Genomic DNA, 17862 nt, shown 5'->3' with positions numbered 1-17862 from the left:
GGACTGCACAGCAGAGTCCAGGGGAAGGCAGAACCGGAGGCTTGGCCCCCTGTGGTGGAGCACCTGGGGCCCTGTTTTCCCTTACCCAGGCCACAGTCCTAAACTTCGGCCTGGAGTCTGGAGTGCACTCCTCCTCCCCTAGAGAGGCCGTGGGAGTTGGATTCCCATCCCCTGGGCTTTGAGTCCTGCCTGATGCTCTTCTTAGCCTCTGGGAGCCTGTCACCCCCCACCAGGGATCAGGGAAGAGAGCCGACCTGGGAGGGGCACCCCTGTGCCTGAGGATATCCCTCCGGCTTCCTCTGCCTGCCACCCCCCCCCCCCCGCCCTCCAGGATCTGATCTCATGGGCCCAGCCCCCACCCCCGCCTCCCCAGGAGGGGACGCGCCAGCCGGCGCCCCTTGCGCCCACCCTGCGACGGGACCCCTGCGACTCCGAGCTGGGCGCTGGGCTGAGCCCCGCCGGGCCCCCGGCCCCAAGCCCAGGGCGCCCCCGGGGCAGGTGGCCGTCGCCTCTGACCCCGGGCTGGGGCGGCCTCGGCGTCTGGGCCTCGGCTCGGAGCGTTTCCTGCCCGCCCGTCCCAGGCCGTCCCCGCAGGAAGTGGCCGCCTCCTGAACAAAGGGGCCGGCGGACAATGGCCATTGAATTGGGCCGGGGCGCTCGCGCACGGACGGGCCGCCAGCTGCCCACGCTGATAAGGCCCTGCTCCGCGGCGCCCGGCGCGGGGACGGACGCCCGGCTCGGCCCGGCCCGGCCCTCCGCCCCGGCCCGGCGTCCGCGGGCTCGCCCGGCTCCGGGGCCCGCGGCGGCAGCACTGGCTGGAGGCGGCCCCGCCCCTCCAGCTGCGGGCCAATGAGCGGCAGGCCCGCCCCTGCCTGCCGCGCGGGGGCCAATCCGGGAGCTCCTGGCGGAGCGGCTCCGCCCCCGCGGTGGCCCCGCCCCCGGGCCCGGAGGTGCCGGCGGCCTCCCGCCAGCCGGGCCGCTGCGCGGGCGAGGGAAGCCACGCTGTGCCGAGAGCGTGACGTTTGCTGTTTCCCCCAAAGGCATCCGACGTCCTGATGCTCAGGCACGTCGGCGCCTCGCTGCGCGTCCGTCGCCCGGTTTGGGTGGGACGTGTCTCCGCGATGGTGGCCGTTGGTTGCCATCCTTGGCAGGGAGGGCGCGCGCAGTGACTGTGCCAAGGTCCCAGAGGTTGGGTTGGGGGCGACTGTGGGGACGGTGGTGCTGGCACGTGGCCCTGGCGGAGCAGGACCAGCTGGCGTGGCGTAGGGGGAGGTCGCTCTCCCTCATGTGATGGTGGAAGTGCTGGGGCGCATAAGGGCTGCAGTCACTGGGAGTGGTGCCCTGGAGTGCCCTCCTGCCCCTCCTCCCTCCCCCGAGCACCCCAACTCCTGGATGACCTGGGTTAACCTTGACCCCTCTGAGGCCCGGGCAGGCGGTCATACACCTGACCTTGGGGCGGACACAGCCTGACCATCAGGTAAACATGCACCCACCGTGGGCTGCCTGCCATGCTCTCCTGCACCCCCTGTCCTGGCCCTGGCCGTGTCCTGGCCCCGGCCACCCTTTCCACTCTGCGCCTGATCTGACGCCTCAAAACGGCAGCGGTCGCTCCTGCCAGTGGCTGCCTGGGACTCCCCGCGCCCACCATAACGACCCTGACTACATCCTGCACAGGCACGGCAGGGCCATCATGGGTCACAGTCGGTGTCGTTATGTGGGCCATCCAGGCCAGGCCAGGGACACCTGGGCCTGCATCAGCAGATGCTTGACAGCCCCCCCGCCCCCCAGCACCGCGCCCTGCTGCTGGGGCTGCAGGAAGTGGGAGGCCTGGAGGCTTTTGACTCTGGCCCTTTATCAGCTTCCTGCGGCGAGCCCAGCCTGGGCCCCCACGGCGCCGGGACGACGGGTCAGCAGTGACTCACTGGGAGCCTGGCCTGGGGACACCCTGCCCCCCCATACACACCTCCCCCGCCTGTGCCCTCCTGCTCTCACCCAAGCCAGCACCTGGCTGGCAAGGCCACTCCAAACCCCATTCCCAGGAGCCCCAGGCCTGCCCTTCGGCTGCTCTCCACCCACCATCTTTCCCGTGTTTTAGGGTCCAGCTCTGCCCTCAGGAAATGCTTGTTGGTCCCTCCATCCCCCAACCCCAGCTACCAGGGTTGTCTGCCCTCCCCACAATCCCAAGCTGACTGAAGCCAATAGGGTGAGCAGCCAGGGCTGTAGGGCCCACCTGGGTCAAGCATACGCCTCCCCCTCCGCCCACCTCTCTGGCCACATACTTGCTCTGCACCTGCTGGCTCGGCAGTCTCCTCCCCCCCATTCTGCAAGAAACTCTGACCTCCCCCACCCTCAGAAGCTTTTACCAAATCTCCCCTTTCTCTCCCTTGCCCTCTGTCACCGACCCCAGGTCGGCAGCCCACCTGCCTCTTCTGTGCCCAACTGTGCTCAACCAGCTTCTCTTCCTTTGTGTCCCAGTGTGGACCCCTCCTCCTCCAGGAAGTCTTCCTGGCTAATCCCTACACCCCTCTGGCCCCAGGGCCTCCCGAGGCATATCACCACTCCATGGAACTTGGAGGCTTCCACAAATACTGGACCTTCAATGGGGACCTGGAGCCTGCTGTCCACTGCAGAACCCACCCCTCACCCAGGGTGCCTGAGGGCACGGGAACGGAAGTTGAGGGCGGAGTGGAGAGGGCCTGGGAGGTCTTCTTGGTCTGATCACCAGGAGCACTCTGCCCACATCAGGAGGCCAGTGTAAATGGCAAAGGAGCCAGCCATCTGGGTGGGCTCCTTCCTCCCAGGAGCGAGGGCTCCTCGGGGCACTGACACACGTACGCACGCGCCCGCCAGGCCGGCAAGAGGGCTTCCTGACTGTCCTGCAGTGCCGCCTGCTGGCCGGGACCAGGCAGCCCCTACCCCCTGCGAACCCACGGAGCCCATAGGGCAGGGCCGGGCCGGGCGTGCTCTGCACGGCTGGGAACCTCGTGTGTGTGCGTGTTCCTTCCAGCCCTGTGTCCTGGGCCGTGTGACCACCGTGCCCCCTCCCCCCAACACTCACATCCCCAGGCTGGGGTCAGTGATCATCCGGGAAGTCTGTCTCTGCGGAGCAGCCCAGCCAGGGCCAGGCAGGGGTTGCCCTGAGGGGGCCTTGAACGCCACCCATAGGCTGATGAGCTCCAGACGCCTATGCCTCTCTCTGCCTGTCATCCTAGATTCTTCTACCAGCTGCCCTGCACACGCCACACCCCCAAACCTGCTGCTCCCCATCCCCACAGGGGCCCACCTGCTCAGACCCTGCCCAGGCTCCCCGTCCACCCGATGGCCCAACTCTCTGTGGCCGGTTGGCTGCACAGCGGCTCCTCTCAGCACCCACCCCCTGCTGCTGGACCTCCCAGTAGCGCGGAGGCTGTTCCCTCCCTGCCAGGTCCCCAGGGCCAACCTGAGAGTAAACTTTGCACTGGCTGGATGAGTACCCGTGTGAACCGACGGCTGGGAAATGAGTGTTCTCCAGAGTCCTGTGGGTGGTTGCAGGAAACCTCTCCCGGTAAGGGGCTTCCGAGGGGAGGGGAGCCCGGAGGTGGCGAGGCCTCAGGGAGATCTGGGGGCAGTGAGTGCAGGCTGCAGAGGGACGGTTCCAAGACCTACACTAACATCTGCATTTCCCCTCCCTGACATGACACGCACGTGTCTCTGCGTGAGCACAGTGTGTGCATGTGTCCACGCAGGGCCCAGCTGAGGCCACACACACAGAGGCGCCGGTCCTGGCTCCGCCTCTGGGCCCACCACCCTCTGCAGGACCTGTGACCACCTGCAGTCAGGTCCTGCTGGGACACTGGCCTCCTGCCCGAGACGTACCCCACCCCCAGCTGCCTGCTCAGCTCCAGGTGTCTGCTGACGGACAGCAGGTGCAGGGGCTGTGGAGCTCACCCCCCTAGACGGGCCAGGCAGTCGTGGGCAGCCCCCATGTCATCTGGCAGAGCAGGCACGCCTTCCGCCCAGCTAGGGCCTCCTGGGCACTGGCTGTGTCTCCGTGGCCTCAGCAGTTGGTTTCCTGGGATGGAAGCCCACCCATGAGCTGGCTGGGGCTGCGGGGCGCCTCCTCCACAGCCCCCCGGGGTTGCTCCACGAGTGCTCCCCACCCACCGCCCTCTCTCTGGGGCCCTAGTTCTCAGACGGGAGCAGCTGTCCACTTTCCTAGCCGGGGCCAGCCACAGTGGCCATGAGGGTACTGGGGACTATCGGTGGTGGATCAGGGTCAAGGTCAGGCTCCACCAATCTGGGGCCCCTGCCCTCACAGGTCCCAGCCAGGCCCATTGTATGGGGGACAATGGCTTCCTGAGCCAGGTTCCTCTACCGGCAGGAAAGCCATAAAGAGTCTCCACGCTGCCACCGCCCACGTCCCCTTTGAAGGGCTTGCAGCTTTGGAGCCGGTCGCTTGGCCCCTACCCTTTGCCAGCCTGGCTGGGGCCCAGGCCTCCCCAGGGACCAGCCAACCCTCTCGGCACGTAGGCAGAGAGGCACGGACCAGTCGGGGAAGCCGCCGGCCACACGCAAAGCCTGGAAGCCCTGAGTCAAGGGCCCCTCCCCACAGGAAGCAACTGGCCACTCTGGTGTCCCCTGGGGGCCAGGGTGCATGTGCAGGGAGGCAGAGTCCTGAAGGGCCGCCCGGGGCCTGGGTGTTGGCAGGCACTTGGGGCTGGAGCTGGGGTGGGGGCCACAAGAAAGGCCATCAGGACAAGTGGAGTGCCCCGCCCCCAGCAGGGCAAGTCCTCCGAGGCTGGCTGGTCCTGGGGCACCCCCTGCTGCCCAAGAGTGTGGCTGCGGGATGGGGGTGGAGTAACGGGGACCAGCCCTGCACAGGGAAGGGGGCCACAACCGGGGGATCTCTAGGGTCACGGGCAGCTGGGCTCTAGTGTCCAGCGCGCTGCAGGCCGGAGAGCTCAGATGGTCCATTGGGCATGGTCGCACAGGGAGGGGTGGTCAGAGTCCGGGCAACAGGGCCCTGGGGCCCCGAGGAGGGTCCAAGAGGCCCAGCAGATTCCTAGGCTCCCGCTGCACCTGCTGGGCGCCTGGGTGCTTGGGTCACCTTCTCCCCATGCCAGTCTTTGCTGCCTTGCTGGGCAAGGGGGTCCTCAGGCCCAGTACATGGGGGATGGTGAGCCTAAGATGCCCGTCTGTGGTGGGGGGCGGTCAGCCAGGCGGGCCCTTCAATGAGGCATTAGTGGCCTTGGCACACTGTGGACAAAGACCACACACCCAGACCAACGACCTGCACTTCACGGCTCCTAGTCTTTATTATTTGGGGAATGCAGTGTCGCCACAGGGGTGGGAAGCCTTGTGGGGAGTCAGGCGGGGCCTGACCTGGGCACCCAAGAGGCTGCCAGGGGGCAGGGAGGGTTGACAGTGCCGTACCTAGGACAGACGGTTAGGTACCTTGTCCCCCTGACCGTTACACGTGTGCCCTGCTGGACTGTCTGCGGCCTTGGGGGTGGCAGTGGGCACCCTACACTCTTCCCAGGGCCCAGGTCCACCAACATGGGAGTGGGCAGCCGGCCACAACCCGCACCCGTGACAGGGGCACCCCAAGCCCGGCCTCACACCTGCCAGCCCCTCCCCACCACACAGCCCCCGGAGGAGCTCAGTCAGTGTTGCTGCCACCAAGAGGTGGACAGAGGGGCAGGTGGACACTGGCATGCCGCAAGGAGCAGGAGGCAGACAGAGGCACCGCTGCCACCCAGGACCGGTCCTGGGAGGGCGAGGGGGCAGCAGTGTTCATGGCTCTGCTGGAGGCCAGCGCAGGGCCCTGCTGGACTCCCTGAGCCCGAGGCCTCGGAGGCAGCCCGTGGTAGAGCTCCCTGCACCCGTGGATCTTTGTCGGGGGCTGCCCACCCCCTGCCCCTCTTCCGAAGAGGCCCACTCTGCCCTCAGGGGGTTCTGGTAGCAGTGGGTGCTACCAGCCCTGCTGCCCGATCAGGGGCCTGACCAATCCAGAAGCCGCTGTGGGGCTGGAGGAGGGCACCCGGCAGGGAGCAGAGGGGACGCAGCGCACGCAAGGCTATGGGACAATCAGGCTGGTGTGACCATGGTCACCGGTGAACAGCAGGGTGCACAGGTGTGGGAGGGTGGCCTTTCAGAGCAACTGGACAGATGTCATCCGCCAGGGACAGCTCTTGGGAGGTGGACGCAGAGCGCACTCATTCCAACCTCCCTCCCGCCTACCTCTCCTTGCCCTCGGGGCTCCCACTGCCCACACAGGACGCCTGGGAATGGCCTGGGGAGGCTCTAGCTAGGGCCCCGGCTGGCTGGGCGGAGTCGCAGACCTGCCCCCCCATTCTCGGAGGGACTGCAGCCCACCTGCCCCGCTGCAGCCCTATCAGTGGGTAACCTGTAGTTCCACCCCCAGGGCTGGGAGGGACGGGACAGGCACAGGGCCCACAGCACGGTGCGGGATGGGTGGCCAGCAGGTGCTACACGTGCAGACACACACCCCTGGTCTTGGGCGGGACCTCCTCTCTGGGGAACGGGTCCAGGGCAGGCCCTGTCCCAGGCACCCTGCAAGAAGAGACACCATCAGGCGTCTGACCACAGCCTCCACTGGCACCTGGAAGGGGGTCCAGGGGCTGCGCACAGGTCTGTGTGAGTGCGCCCAAGTGAACGCATGCGTGTGCGTGCAGGGAGAGGCATGCATGGGCACAGGGGGGTGGCCTGTGTGGGAACAGGCGTGTCCGGGTACACTGCTCTCTGCCTGGGCTGGTGCTGGCTTGTCCATCCGTTCCTCCATCACTCAAGCCCTCCCTACATGACTCTGGAGAAGGGACCTCTTGGCCAAGGAGAGCTGGACTGGGGGGGCAGGGGCAGCATGAACAGGGCCAGACATGCCTGCTTGCTGCCTGGGGCCCCCACACAGGGACCTGGCCTCGCTGGCATGTTGGGAGGGGCAGAGCCTGGCAGGCCTGGGGTTCCAGCTCTGGAGGCTCAGGGACAGGCTTGTGTGCATGCTGGTGGGTGGACACGTGCTCCTCAGATGGTCACGGGAGGGCCCCCAGCATGGACAGGCTTCCAGGGCTGTGGGGAGGGGCTCACACGTGCCGGGCAGGCTGCCCCCTTCCGGCTCCACCCTGGCACTGCGGTGAGGTAGCGGAAAGCCGTGTGCTCTTCTCAGGACGCGCCCGTGGTCGTTAGCCAGGGAGGCCGCCTCCATGCCGGCTCCTGTGCCCCTTCGGGCTCCTGTGCTGCCGTTCGAGCAGGGCAGGCGGTCCACGTGTCCAGCCCGCAGGGAAGGCTGTGGAGCCCAGGGTGGTAGCAGGCCCACCGCCAAGGGGCCTCGCCAGCAGGGAACAGCGTGCAGTGGGAGCGAGGCGTCCCTGGCAAAGACTGCAAAACAGCCCACTGCCGGAGGCACATCCTCGGGGCTGGACCCCAGTCAGAGTCAGGCCCCGGCCCTTGGAGCACCTCGGTGACGCTGACCCTCGGACACTGGAGGGAGGGCTCCTGAGAGGCACCCAGGCCTCTCCGAGCTTCTAGGGCACCCATTCCTGCCGTCCACACCGAAGGAAAAAAGGTCAGGGGGCAGTGAAGCGGGTGTCGGGTGTCCTGTCCCAGCAGCTGCAGGGCCCGCGCCATGCCACAGGGACCCTGAAGGGGCTGAGCTTCACAGAATGCTGGGAAGCTGCAGCTGGAGCCCGGACCCACCAGGGACAGCCCCCCCCCCCCCAGTACGGTGGGGTTGCAGGCTGTGCCCAGGGCAGGAAGAGACCCATGCACATGTGGGACAGAGGCGCAGACCGGCCTGCGTGTCCCCCTCAAGCCCACCCATGTGGCCGTGGTGGCCGGCACACGGGGCACAGGCCACAGCCCAGGGGTACCCTGTTGGCTGCTGGCCTGGGGCCTCATCCCTCACCAGCACCTTGGTCACCGCCAAAGCATGAGTACCCCGGCGCCCCCTCCTACCCACGTGACCCTCCTCACCACACCCTCTCAGGGGACGGTCCTTCCCACCAGCCCTTCCTCCCTGGCCTGTCTCCCAGCCATCTGGGGCCCTGACCCTCCCTGCTTCAGCCAGACACACTTGCTCACTGCCATCTGCCCCCAGAGCTCACCTGCCAGGAGCCCTATCTGCCTGTCCAGCCTCCCTGGGCCACCTCCTCCTCCTCCCAGCATCATGTCCCCTTACCTCCGGGCCTTGGCCCTGCTGGCCACCCTGGGCACCTGCCAGCCTCTTCCCCTCAAATCCCTCCCCTCTTTGCAAACCTCCTACGAGATCCCCTCCCTCCCCGCTTTGCAGGCTCAGCTCTCCCAGCGGCCTCTGCCCAGAAACCTGCTCTCACTCAGGCTCCTAATGGAGGCGTCCCACCCAAGCCACGTCTTAAAGGCTGCCCTGTTCACCGTGCTACACCGGCAGCCCTGTGTCCCAGAGAGCGACTCTGTCCCCGCGACCCCTCCACCTGGAGGTCCCAGGGGCCCACTCTGCTCCCTGAACGGTACAGTGAACATCCCAAAGCCAGAGGCCCAGGGCTTGGGGCTCTGGAAGAGCCGTTGCAGCCAAGCCCTCCCTGCCCTGTGGCCCCTGGAGGGACCCTGACCAAGACAGCCCATGCCAGGGACAGACAGACTTGGGGACTTCCCACGAGGGTGGGCGCAAGGGGGGCACGGATGAAGCCCAAGCCACATCCCCTTCGTGCATCTGACAACAGGGCCAGGGGCCTGCTGTGTGCCTCTCCCACCTCCACTGGCCGGGAGGCCCTGCCGTGGCCTCACTCCTCCAGGGCAGACCACGGAGCCAGACGGGAAAGCACAGGCCATAGCCTCAGTGGGTGTCTGCTCAAGTTGTGGATCTTTCTGTTTCACTGAACCCACTGTCCTCTCCAGCCTTCTAGGGGCCCCAGCAACCCAGCCAGCTGTAGGGTCCAGACAGGTGTAGCCAAGGACCTCAAAATGCCCTTCCTGCAGACTCCGCGGCACTCTGGGAGGGGTCCGGCCCAGCCCTGGAGGTGGAGGGCTGGGCCCTGGGAAGGCGGTATGGCCTGGCTCTGCCATGTAGGACCAGGGTGGCCAAGGCTGGGGCCTCAAGGGGGATAGGCATCTGCCCTGCCCCCCTGGCCGTGTCCGGAGTGGCAATGCCCACGCAGAGAGCCTGGAAGAAGTGGTCCCTGGGCCTCCCAATGGCGGGGCCTGGCCCCTGGGGGAGGTTGAGGGCAGCGGGAACCATCCAGAGCAGTGTGGCCGTGCTCGAGGACCCTCTGCCTGCCATCCCTCTGCGGACCGCAAGCCAGACCCCAGCTCCAACAAGATCCTGCTCTCCCAGACTCCGGCTCAGTGCAGGGCCAGCCCGACACGCAGGCCAGCCCCACGGGCTGCGCAGGGCACCCCCGGGGCAGCTGTGCACTGGGCAGGGGTGTGGAACCGACAGTCCCATGTCTGTGCAGACTGCCGCTGACTGAGGTCACTAGCGGCCGGGCTGCGTCCAGGTGCGGGACAGTCCAGGGTCCGGCTCAAGACAGCAGCAGGGGGAGTCGGGTGCTGCCATTCTCAGGCCAGGGGAGGGGTAGGGGCCGAGACACCTGGCTCCACATGTGCAGCCAGTGGGGTGCTGCAGCCCCCCCCAGCCCAACACTCACTTGCGAGAGTGGGCCTCCACGTGCCTCAGTGCCCTTCCGTGGGACAGGACGGGGCCGCCTGTGAGGGTTCCTGGGCCGTAAGACCCACATCTGCTCGGACGCGCAGGCACGGGTCCAGTCCCCTTGCCGCGCACACGCTCCTTACGGTGTTCCATGTGTGGTCCTGGCAGCAAGTGCCACGGAGGCGCTGAGAGGCTCTGGCGAGGGCTGTGGGGCAGGTGGGCCTGCAGAGGCCCCGTCTCATCCCCACCACACGCAGCGGGGCCCACTGCCAGATGCCACTGGCTGAAGGGCCGCGGCTCAGTAACCATCGTCTTCCTCACCGTCACAGCCGTAATCTGTGGGTCACAGAGGGCAGCCGTGGACACCCTGGGGCAGTGCCCACCTGGGCTGCCCCTCCTGGAAGGGGTGAGGCCTGCCATCGTGGTGTCTTCACCTCTGCAGGGCCCTGGGACCTGGCTCTCGGCAGAGCACCTGTGTGAGTGGGAGGCAGGAACCCCACTCCTGCTGGCCAGGCGGCCCCCCTGCAGCCCGGACCCCACGGCCGCCACAACGCTCGGGGGCCTCAGGACGACACAGCCAATGTGCAGGCGTCTCCGTCCCAACCTCCCTCCGGAGCGAAAGAAGGCTTCATGTGAAGCCAAGAGGCCTGAGTTTAGGGATCGTCAGGAGCAGAGGACTGGCGCCTCTTCCTCAGAAGCACCCCCCCCCCCCAGCGCACAGAGCTCCCTCACCGTGGCTGCCCATCATCTGCAGGGCACTGACGCAGGGCTCCCCGTCCTCCTCGTCTGGGTCCTCCTCATCGGGATCCTCCTCGGGGTGGTAGGACACCGGCCCGCTCTCCACCACGGCCGCCGGACGGATGGGCGCGGCTCCCAGGGTGGGCGAGCTCGGGAGCAAGGTCTGCAACCAAGCAGACAGGCTCTGAGGAGCTGCCTGCCCTGGGGGACGGGCATCACAGCACCAGCCTGGACTCCTGGGGCCCGCTGGCTCCTGCCGTCGTGTCCTGGATGCTTCCCACCCTTCAGAGCCCCCTGACCCCCAAGCAGCCCCTCCGTCCAGCCCGTGCACACCCAGGAGTACCCAGAAAGCCTTCGTGTCTGCCGCGGGCCTCGCCCTGAGGACATGGCCAGGCAGCACAGCACCTGGCAGAGGCAGCAGGCCCTTCCCCTGCCGCCAGTGGGCCTCAGGACCCCGTGTGCCTGCCAGGACAGCTGTGCCCCCTCCCTGCCACGGCCCGACTTCTCGGCTGCTCACGGACACAGCGCCTGGACCCTGCTGCGGCCACGCGACGTACCTCTCCTACAGCTGCCTTCTTGGCCGGCTGCGCAGACACCATCGGCCTCAACCTAAAAGCAAGCACAGCATGGTGGCCTCAGCCCAGGCCGCAGCACAGCTGGGGGCAGGGGGCCCTGCTCCACTTGCAGAGTGCCCTGAGTGCCCGGTCCTGCGGTGGGGACGGGGGGTGCTCCCTCCAGCTCCGCTCCCCCAGACCCGGTGCCCGCGGCCCTGCCTGCCTCCCCCGACCCCCTCCCCGGGGCTCGCTCTGAGGTCACTCTCCTCAGCGGACGCTGCAGACCTCACGCTCCTCACCCATCCTGGGTCAGCGGTCCTGTTCCCTCTGCGTGGCTCACGCCCACCCCATGCCCACCCTGCCAGGCACAGCCCACGTGCACCCACGGCCCTCGCCCGTACGTGACACATCCCACGTCCACGCCACACAAAGATGCGTGACTGACCACACCTGTCCCCTCCTGACGGCGCAGCGGGCCCGAGTCACCACCCCCACGGGGCCATCACGCAGTCCTGGGAACAGGGGTGGGAGCGGGGAGGTTGCTAGAAGCTGGAAATAAGAGTTTTTCTACGAAAACTCTTTTTAATGTAGGTAGCACATTTTAGCTCAAACACTATGCAGGTCGGCAGGAGATAGCCCTGGGGAGACCTGATGCACATTTGTCATTTGATGAATAAAAACCTAAAACTGGGGGGCACCAGGGTGGTATTGCCGGTCAAGCACCCGACTCCTGGTTTCGGCTCAGGACATGACTTCAGGGTGGAGGGTGGAGCCCCGTGCTTTGCATGACGTCTGCTTGAGATTCTTTCCCCTCCCTCTTCTTTCCCTCTGTTCCTCTCCCTGCTCACGCCCATGCATGCTCTCTCTTTCCCCCTCTCTAAAATAAATATTTTTTAAAAAGTAATCTAAAACTGGGGCGCCTGGGTAGCGCAGTCCTTGAGCGTCTGCCTTCGGCTCGGGGAGTGATCCCAGCGTTCTGGGATCGAGCCCCACATCAGGCTCCTCCGCTATGAGCCTGCTTCTTCCTCTCCCACTCCCCTGCTGTGTTCCCTCTCTCGCTGGCTGTCTCTCTTTCTGTCAAATAAATAAATAAAATCTTTAAAAAAAAAAAAAAGTCATCTAAAACTGTACTGCCCTAGGGTTCTCCAGGCTGCCTGCCCAGCTGCTCTTGGCCCAGGTTCTGGATGGTCTGCTTCAGGAAGAATGCGTGGGGACGGCAGGTAGTGGCCGCGGTGGGAGGCGCCTCCCCCGGGCCATCCTCGGCCCTGGTCATCCCTGTGGCTGGAGAAGAGGAGAGGCCAACGGGGAGGCTCTACGCTCCCTCCTCCAGACCCTTCCACACTGTTCCTTGTAGGGAACCAAGAAGGGAGGGCCTCATACCCACATTCCTGGGATGCTGCTGACCTGTCTGGGAGGAGGGTGACGGTGGGGACTCCCCAAGAGGAGACAGACTGTCCTCCCACGCCCTGGCCACAGATGCTGTCCAGGTTCAGGGACCCTACCCCAGGGCCTGTGGGGGGAAAGCACCTGGGAGGGGCTCGGATGACTGAGGGACACCCACCACTGTGACACGCCAAGAAGCCGCGGGAACGCTGGGAATGGACGTTCTAACAGCTTCCAGCAGGTGGACAGGCCCTCCACAGCAGGGGCTCCAAGCTCTCGTGGGAGGCTTCCGTGGGCTCACGCCACAGCAGCACCCCCCGAGGCCCCGCAGAGTCCAGGGCCACCTGAGCCCAGGACGTGGGAAGCTGGCCCTGTCCACCACCCAGCTGCAGAGGGTTCATAGTGGTCAGTGGAACATGGGACAGCCAGCGGGGGAGGGGGGCCTGGGTCTCACATCCCCACCCCGCTGGCCCCTTCCAAGCGGCCGTGGCAGGGTGTACGGGCACCTGGAAAGCACGCGCCCCTCCTCGGCCCACAGCCCCAGCCTGCTCACCCTCTCACAGCCTGGACGGCAGACACACTAGGACGGACGGGGAACAGCTGACCCGTGAGACAGGGGCTCCCCCACACCCTGTCCCCTGGTAACCAAAGGCAGATCCGGGGCTCCAGGAAAGCAGCCCCCCTGTACCACAGACAGGGTGATGCACCCTCCCCAAGGAGCCATCTGAGAGGACCCTGTGCGCTGCCTCTCATGGTCTGGGACCCACTGAGCAGGCAGGAGACAGGCTGGGGGTGCGTGGCCCCAGGCCCCAGTCAGAAAGGAACACAGGGATGCCGGACAGTGACAGGCTGTCTGGGCGCTCTGGGACTCACAGAACGAGGAAATGGAAGAATTAACTTATAGGAAGTGTCACAAGGGGCGCCCGGGGGGTCTCAGCTGGAAAAGCTTGGGACGCCTGACCTCAAGGGTCGTGAGTTCGAACCCCATGTTCGAACAATAAACTTAAAAAAACTTCAATAAACTTTAAAAAAAAAAGTGCCACAAAACCATGAAAAACATTTACTCCAAATTACAAGAAATAAAACCAGAATAGAACATTTTTACTTCTCAGATGAATCAAGATTAGAAACTGCTAACAACGGAGATCCGGGGAAGAGGTGGGTGGGAGTATAGCAGGCCGCCCCTCCAGGCAACCCCTAAGCTCCCAGGCCATCCAGGGGCAACTCCGCGCCAGGCGTATGACCTGGAGGACCAGCCTGGGCATGGCTGGGACCCCTCAGGACCACAGTGCCAGCCTGCAGCCACCCGACAGCAGGCCACGGCGCAGGGAGTGGGGCAGAGCTGCCCGGACCCATCTGTGCAGGGCGCTGGCCTTCACTGCCCCACCAGGAGGGGCACCTGGCCGCGGCTCACGGCTTCTCCCCCCATCCCGTTTGCCCCCTTCGACAGTTTGCTCTCTGCTCCCCGCCCTTCCTCCTAGAGGGCAGAGAGCTGCGCAGCCAGGGGAGGGGTGCACAGAGGGCCCCTCCCAGGAGAAAAGCCTGGCTTGTCTGCTCCCTGAGACAGAACACACCCTGCAGGGCAGGAGCCCCCTCCTCAGCCCCCAGCCCTACACGCAAATGTGAGCTGGCTAGGGCAGACATCTGTTCCCAGCATCCAGGTGGGGGACCGGCCCACCTGGCGCAGTACCTTTTCCCCACGCTGCTCACGGAGTCAGCCCGGTTCCTGCTGGCAGGCGTTTTCCTCCGAGACAGCTTCCGGGAGCTGGCCCGCTCCTCCGGCTGCGTGTCCTCCCCCCGCAGGCTGCCCCCGCCCTTGCTGTTGAGGTCCCGGAGCACGCTGTAGTTGATCTTGCTGGAGATTTTCTTCTGCTCCAACATCTTTTCAATGGCCTCCCCAGCCGTGCTGGCCTGGATCGGCTCCCGTCGCTTGCAAGACTTCTTGGGCTCAATGGAAACAGGAGAGTTACTGCCCCCTGGAGGTCTCAACGCCTGCAGACCTGCCAGGTGCTGCGTGGGATGTGGGGGCACCTCCAGCTGGACACCGTGGGGGGAGGGACCAGGCAATCAGAGTCTGCTGGGGACCCCCGCCCCCAGGAGCTGAGGTGTGCAGGGCCTTGGCCCAGGCCCCCAGAGGACGGCTCCAACCTCCTCCTCTCAGGAGGAAGCCAGCCCCATCCATCAGCTGGGGGGCTAGAGACAGGTCTCAGGGTGTGTGGCCAGCTCAGTGAGCCCCTGGGGAGGGGTCACCCAGCAGCAAGCACTGTGAGCTGCCCACAAGCCTGCCATACGGACACCAGGCTGTGCTGGACACTGTGGCTACCCGAACAGGGCAAAGCAGGGTGCCGTGCTCTGGACAGGTCGCCCAGCATGAAGGGACCTCGTCCTGGGTGCTGCACCACCCAGAGGAGCCCAGCTGTGCCTTCTGCCACCTCCCTGCCCACCAGCCTGCCCACCACACTGCTAGGGGCCCTAAGCCCTGACCCCAAGCTGCAGGCCCTCCCCGGAAAGGCTCTTGAGGAGAGCAGTGACCCGGGCTGCGGCACGCCTGGCTCCTGCCTTTCTTGCTCAGAGGCTCAACCACTCCTCAGCTCGGCCTCACGGCCAGACTCCCCGTCCAGCCGCTCAGAAGCAGCAAACCACGGCTCTGTGACCAGCCACAGGATGGACATGACAAGCAGGCTTTCCCAGGTCCCAGAGAGGGTCCCAGAGGTGGGGCAGGGCCCTCAATGGAGGTCCTGAGGCCCCGACTCAGCCTGCCTAAGGTCTTCCCCAAAGCTGAAGGGTACACCTGTCCGAGGGAAGGCCAGCACCATGCAGGACTGGGTGGCCGGGGACCCAGGTCTGCCGCAGGCCAGTACCACCCCCCTGGGAGCGCTCGTATGACCTGGGGAGGGGCAAGGCTGGTCCACACATCGAAGGAGACCTACCTTGTGCTCCTTATAGATGCCGAGCTCCTTCTCCTTCGCTATCCTTGCTTCTTTCTCTGAAAAGTCCCCAAATGGCAGGATCAGCAGGGACCCTGGAGCCAGGCTCCGGGGCAGGTAGGCGGGCGCTTACCCCTCTGCTCCCGCAGGTACTCTGCATTCTCCCGCATCCACAGCTCGGCCTTCACACGGGCTTCCGCCTCGTTCAGGATATACTGGGCAGAGCACAGCACCACACTCAGGTCTCAGCCACCAAAACGCTTCCCACGTGTAGAAGCTGGTCAAGGGTGGGCCTCTGACTCTTGGGGCCGCGGGCTCATTACTGGGAGCCAGTCAGGGACACCTGTCCTCCTCCACCCTTTCCAAGGCTGATAGCGGGGGCTGTGTCTGCAAACCCGCACGCGGGCACAGGAGCCAGGCTGGCCAGAGTGCGCGGACACAGGTCCTAGGAGCCGTGTGGGGGCATGATTGTTGGGGGGGGGGGATGCCCCGCCCACGGGAGGGCCTGTGGGACCGGTGCGGGCGGGGCTGGCATGGCACCTGGGGCTCCCGAAGGGGAACGCAGAGCGCACGTGGACGCTCACCCTGTCGATCTCCAGGTCGTCGATGCCACTGAGGTCCAGCTCGCCATCCCCACACGCGTCCGCTATGGGGAAGCACAGCACCACGGTCATTTGGGGTCAGGTTCTGGAGAGCAAGTGCAGATGTCCCCTGGGCGGTCTCAGGACCCCTTCCAGGGTAGGAGCCCCTCCTCGGGGACCTCGGCTCTGGCCAAGGGCAGACAGAAGCCCCCTCGTCGCCAGCAGGCCCGGCCCCGCTCCGCGCACAGTGCGCAGCTCACACCCCAGGGCTGCGTGTAGGAAGGACACTAAACTAGAGCCCTCGGGACTCCCTACGACAGAGGCGCCTTCAGAGCGGGAGAGCGGGTCGTCTAGTTCTCTGCTCACCGGCCCAGGAGACGGGCCCTCAGCGAGTCCTCAGTGATGTCCTCTGGACATCGCCAAACCCTGCTGGCCACGCCCCTTGTACCCCCCACTGGGTCAACAGCACAACCTGCACAGCCCAGAAATCGGAGCAGACCCCGGCCACCAGGTGGTCCACCCGCACCCAGTGGGCCAGGGGGGTGCTCTCCCGCCGTGCTGTGGCTCTGCGGTCAGGCCCTGGGCAGGCTCCCCGGCACTCACACACTCTGCCCCACTGCCCGCTCCCTCAGCTCCCACAAGAAGGGTCTCTTCCTGCCTCGGGGCCTTTGCACGGGCCCTCTGCCTGGCGCTCTGGGGGACCCACCCTCGCAGTACAACCTTCATGTATGTGACTGACGGGTTCGGGCTGTCGTGGTCCCTCTAACCCTAGACAGCAGTGCCATCAGGGCAGACGTGTGCCTGCCTGTCACCGGAGGCACGTGACCAACATCTGCGCGGCACACCCTCACGGGGACCCCTGGCACACAGAGGCCAAGCCCTAGGCGCCCAGGGACCAGGCAGGGCCTGTCTGCAGCCTGGAGGCACCTGGTGGACCTCTGGCAGAGGGCCAGAGCCTGCTCTGGACAGTACAACATAGCGGAACCACACCGGCCGTCCTCCCAGAGCTGCCAGCGCCCCAGGCCATCGTCCTGCTCAGGCACCCTGGCACTGCCCGCACGGCAGCCCAGCGGGTGATGCCGGGCCACGCGTGGGGACTGTGCCCTCAGGCAGCACTTGCCCTCGGCCTGGACAGACGCAGAAGGACGGGCAGGGAAGCCAGTCCCCGTCCCTGTGCAGAAGGCTTCACCCGGGCATGAAGGAGCCTGTGGCCACAGCCCAACCAAGCAGAGGGCTCCGGACAGGCCCCAAGCCAGTGGGCCAGTGGAGGAGGGCTCTGGAGGCGGTGACAAGCCCTGCTGGTGTTCAGGGTGTCCGCACACACTGGGGTCAATGATGGCTCACACCGCCCTGCACAGCGAAACTGGCAGCTCCCCTCCCTGGCCTGCCCTTCCGTGAGGCTGCACCCCAAAAGCACCTCCACCTCCCAGATGGGGAGGGGTGACATGGAATCTGCCGACCACGGCCCCACCCCACCAGCCAGAGGAGACCCCACCCTCTCCCCATCCAACACCCGTCCCCGGGGCTCCCAGCACTCACGGGGGTCCTGGCTCTGGGAGGAGATGCACTCTCGGATGGGGTCCGATATGCCCAGGCTGGCCGCCGTGGGCAGGGGGCCGAGCAGGGACTCCAGGGCAGGGGGCCTGCTGCCCCCCTCAGGGCCACCCGCCACCTCGGAGCTGCTGGACATGCTGCCGCCGAGCAGCTCCTGATAGAAATCCTTGTTCAGGTGGCTGGCAACAGCCTCCAGCTCCTCGTCCTCAGGGTCCTCGTCACCACACAAGCTGGACGTGGAGTCCTCGACGGAGCCTAGGGACACAACGTCACACACCCTGTGACGCAGGCAGAGCGCCACAGCCCCGCCGGCATGCAGGAAAACATGGCCGTCTGGCTGCCGAGGGCATGTGATGCTTCACTGGCAGAGGCTGCCCGACATCCCCGCGCCCACCGAGAGCCCTCGGCCTACGTGCCTCGCACCACACGAAAACTTAACTCGAGATGAACGTAACAGCTAAGAGCATTAACACTTTAGAAACTAAGAGGAGAGAAGACGTTTGGGG

The 17862-nt window shown here is 66.0% G+C and overlaps 1 protein-coding gene across 2 annotated transcripts in view; it reads right to left on the bottom strand.

Moving 5' to 3' along the window:
• Positions 1–5270: 5270 nt before the first annotated feature.
• The window catches only part of BRF1 (BRF1 RNA polymerase III transcription initiation factor subunit), a 57888-nt gene continuing 45296 nt past the window's right edge, over positions 5271–17862 (bottom strand). The window contains exons 11-18 of one of the 2 annotated variants that reach the window (XM_040641303.1): positions 17342–17611; positions 15806–15867; positions 15355–15436; positions 15225–15280; positions 13985–14241; positions 10915–10966; positions 10352–10520; positions 5271–9955 (exon numbers count right to left, since the gene is read on the bottom strand). In XM_040641303.1, coding sequence (XP_040497237.1) covers positions 9918–9955; positions 10352–10520; positions 10915–10966; positions 13985–14241; positions 15225–15280; positions 15355–15436; positions 15806–15867; positions 17342–17611 — 986 coding nt within the window. In that variant the 3' untranslated portion in view covers positions 5271–9917. Of the gene's footprint in view, positions 9956–10351; positions 10521–10914; positions 10967–13340; positions 14242–15224; positions 15281–15354; positions 15437–15805; positions 15868–17341; positions 17612–17862 lie in introns of those variants that run through there. The other variant, XM_040641302.1, reaches the window with a different exon arrangement.

Source organism: Ursus maritimus, unplaced genomic scaffold, assembly GCF_017311325.1.
Source record: "Ursus maritimus isolate PB19 unplaced genomic scaffold, ASM1731132v1 scaffold_25, whole genome shotgun sequence".
In the NCBI taxonomy this organism is placed as follows: Eukaryota; Metazoa; Chordata; class Mammalia; order Carnivora; family Ursidae; genus Ursus; species Ursus maritimus.
This window is presented reverse-complemented; position numbering and strand designations above follow the sequence as displayed.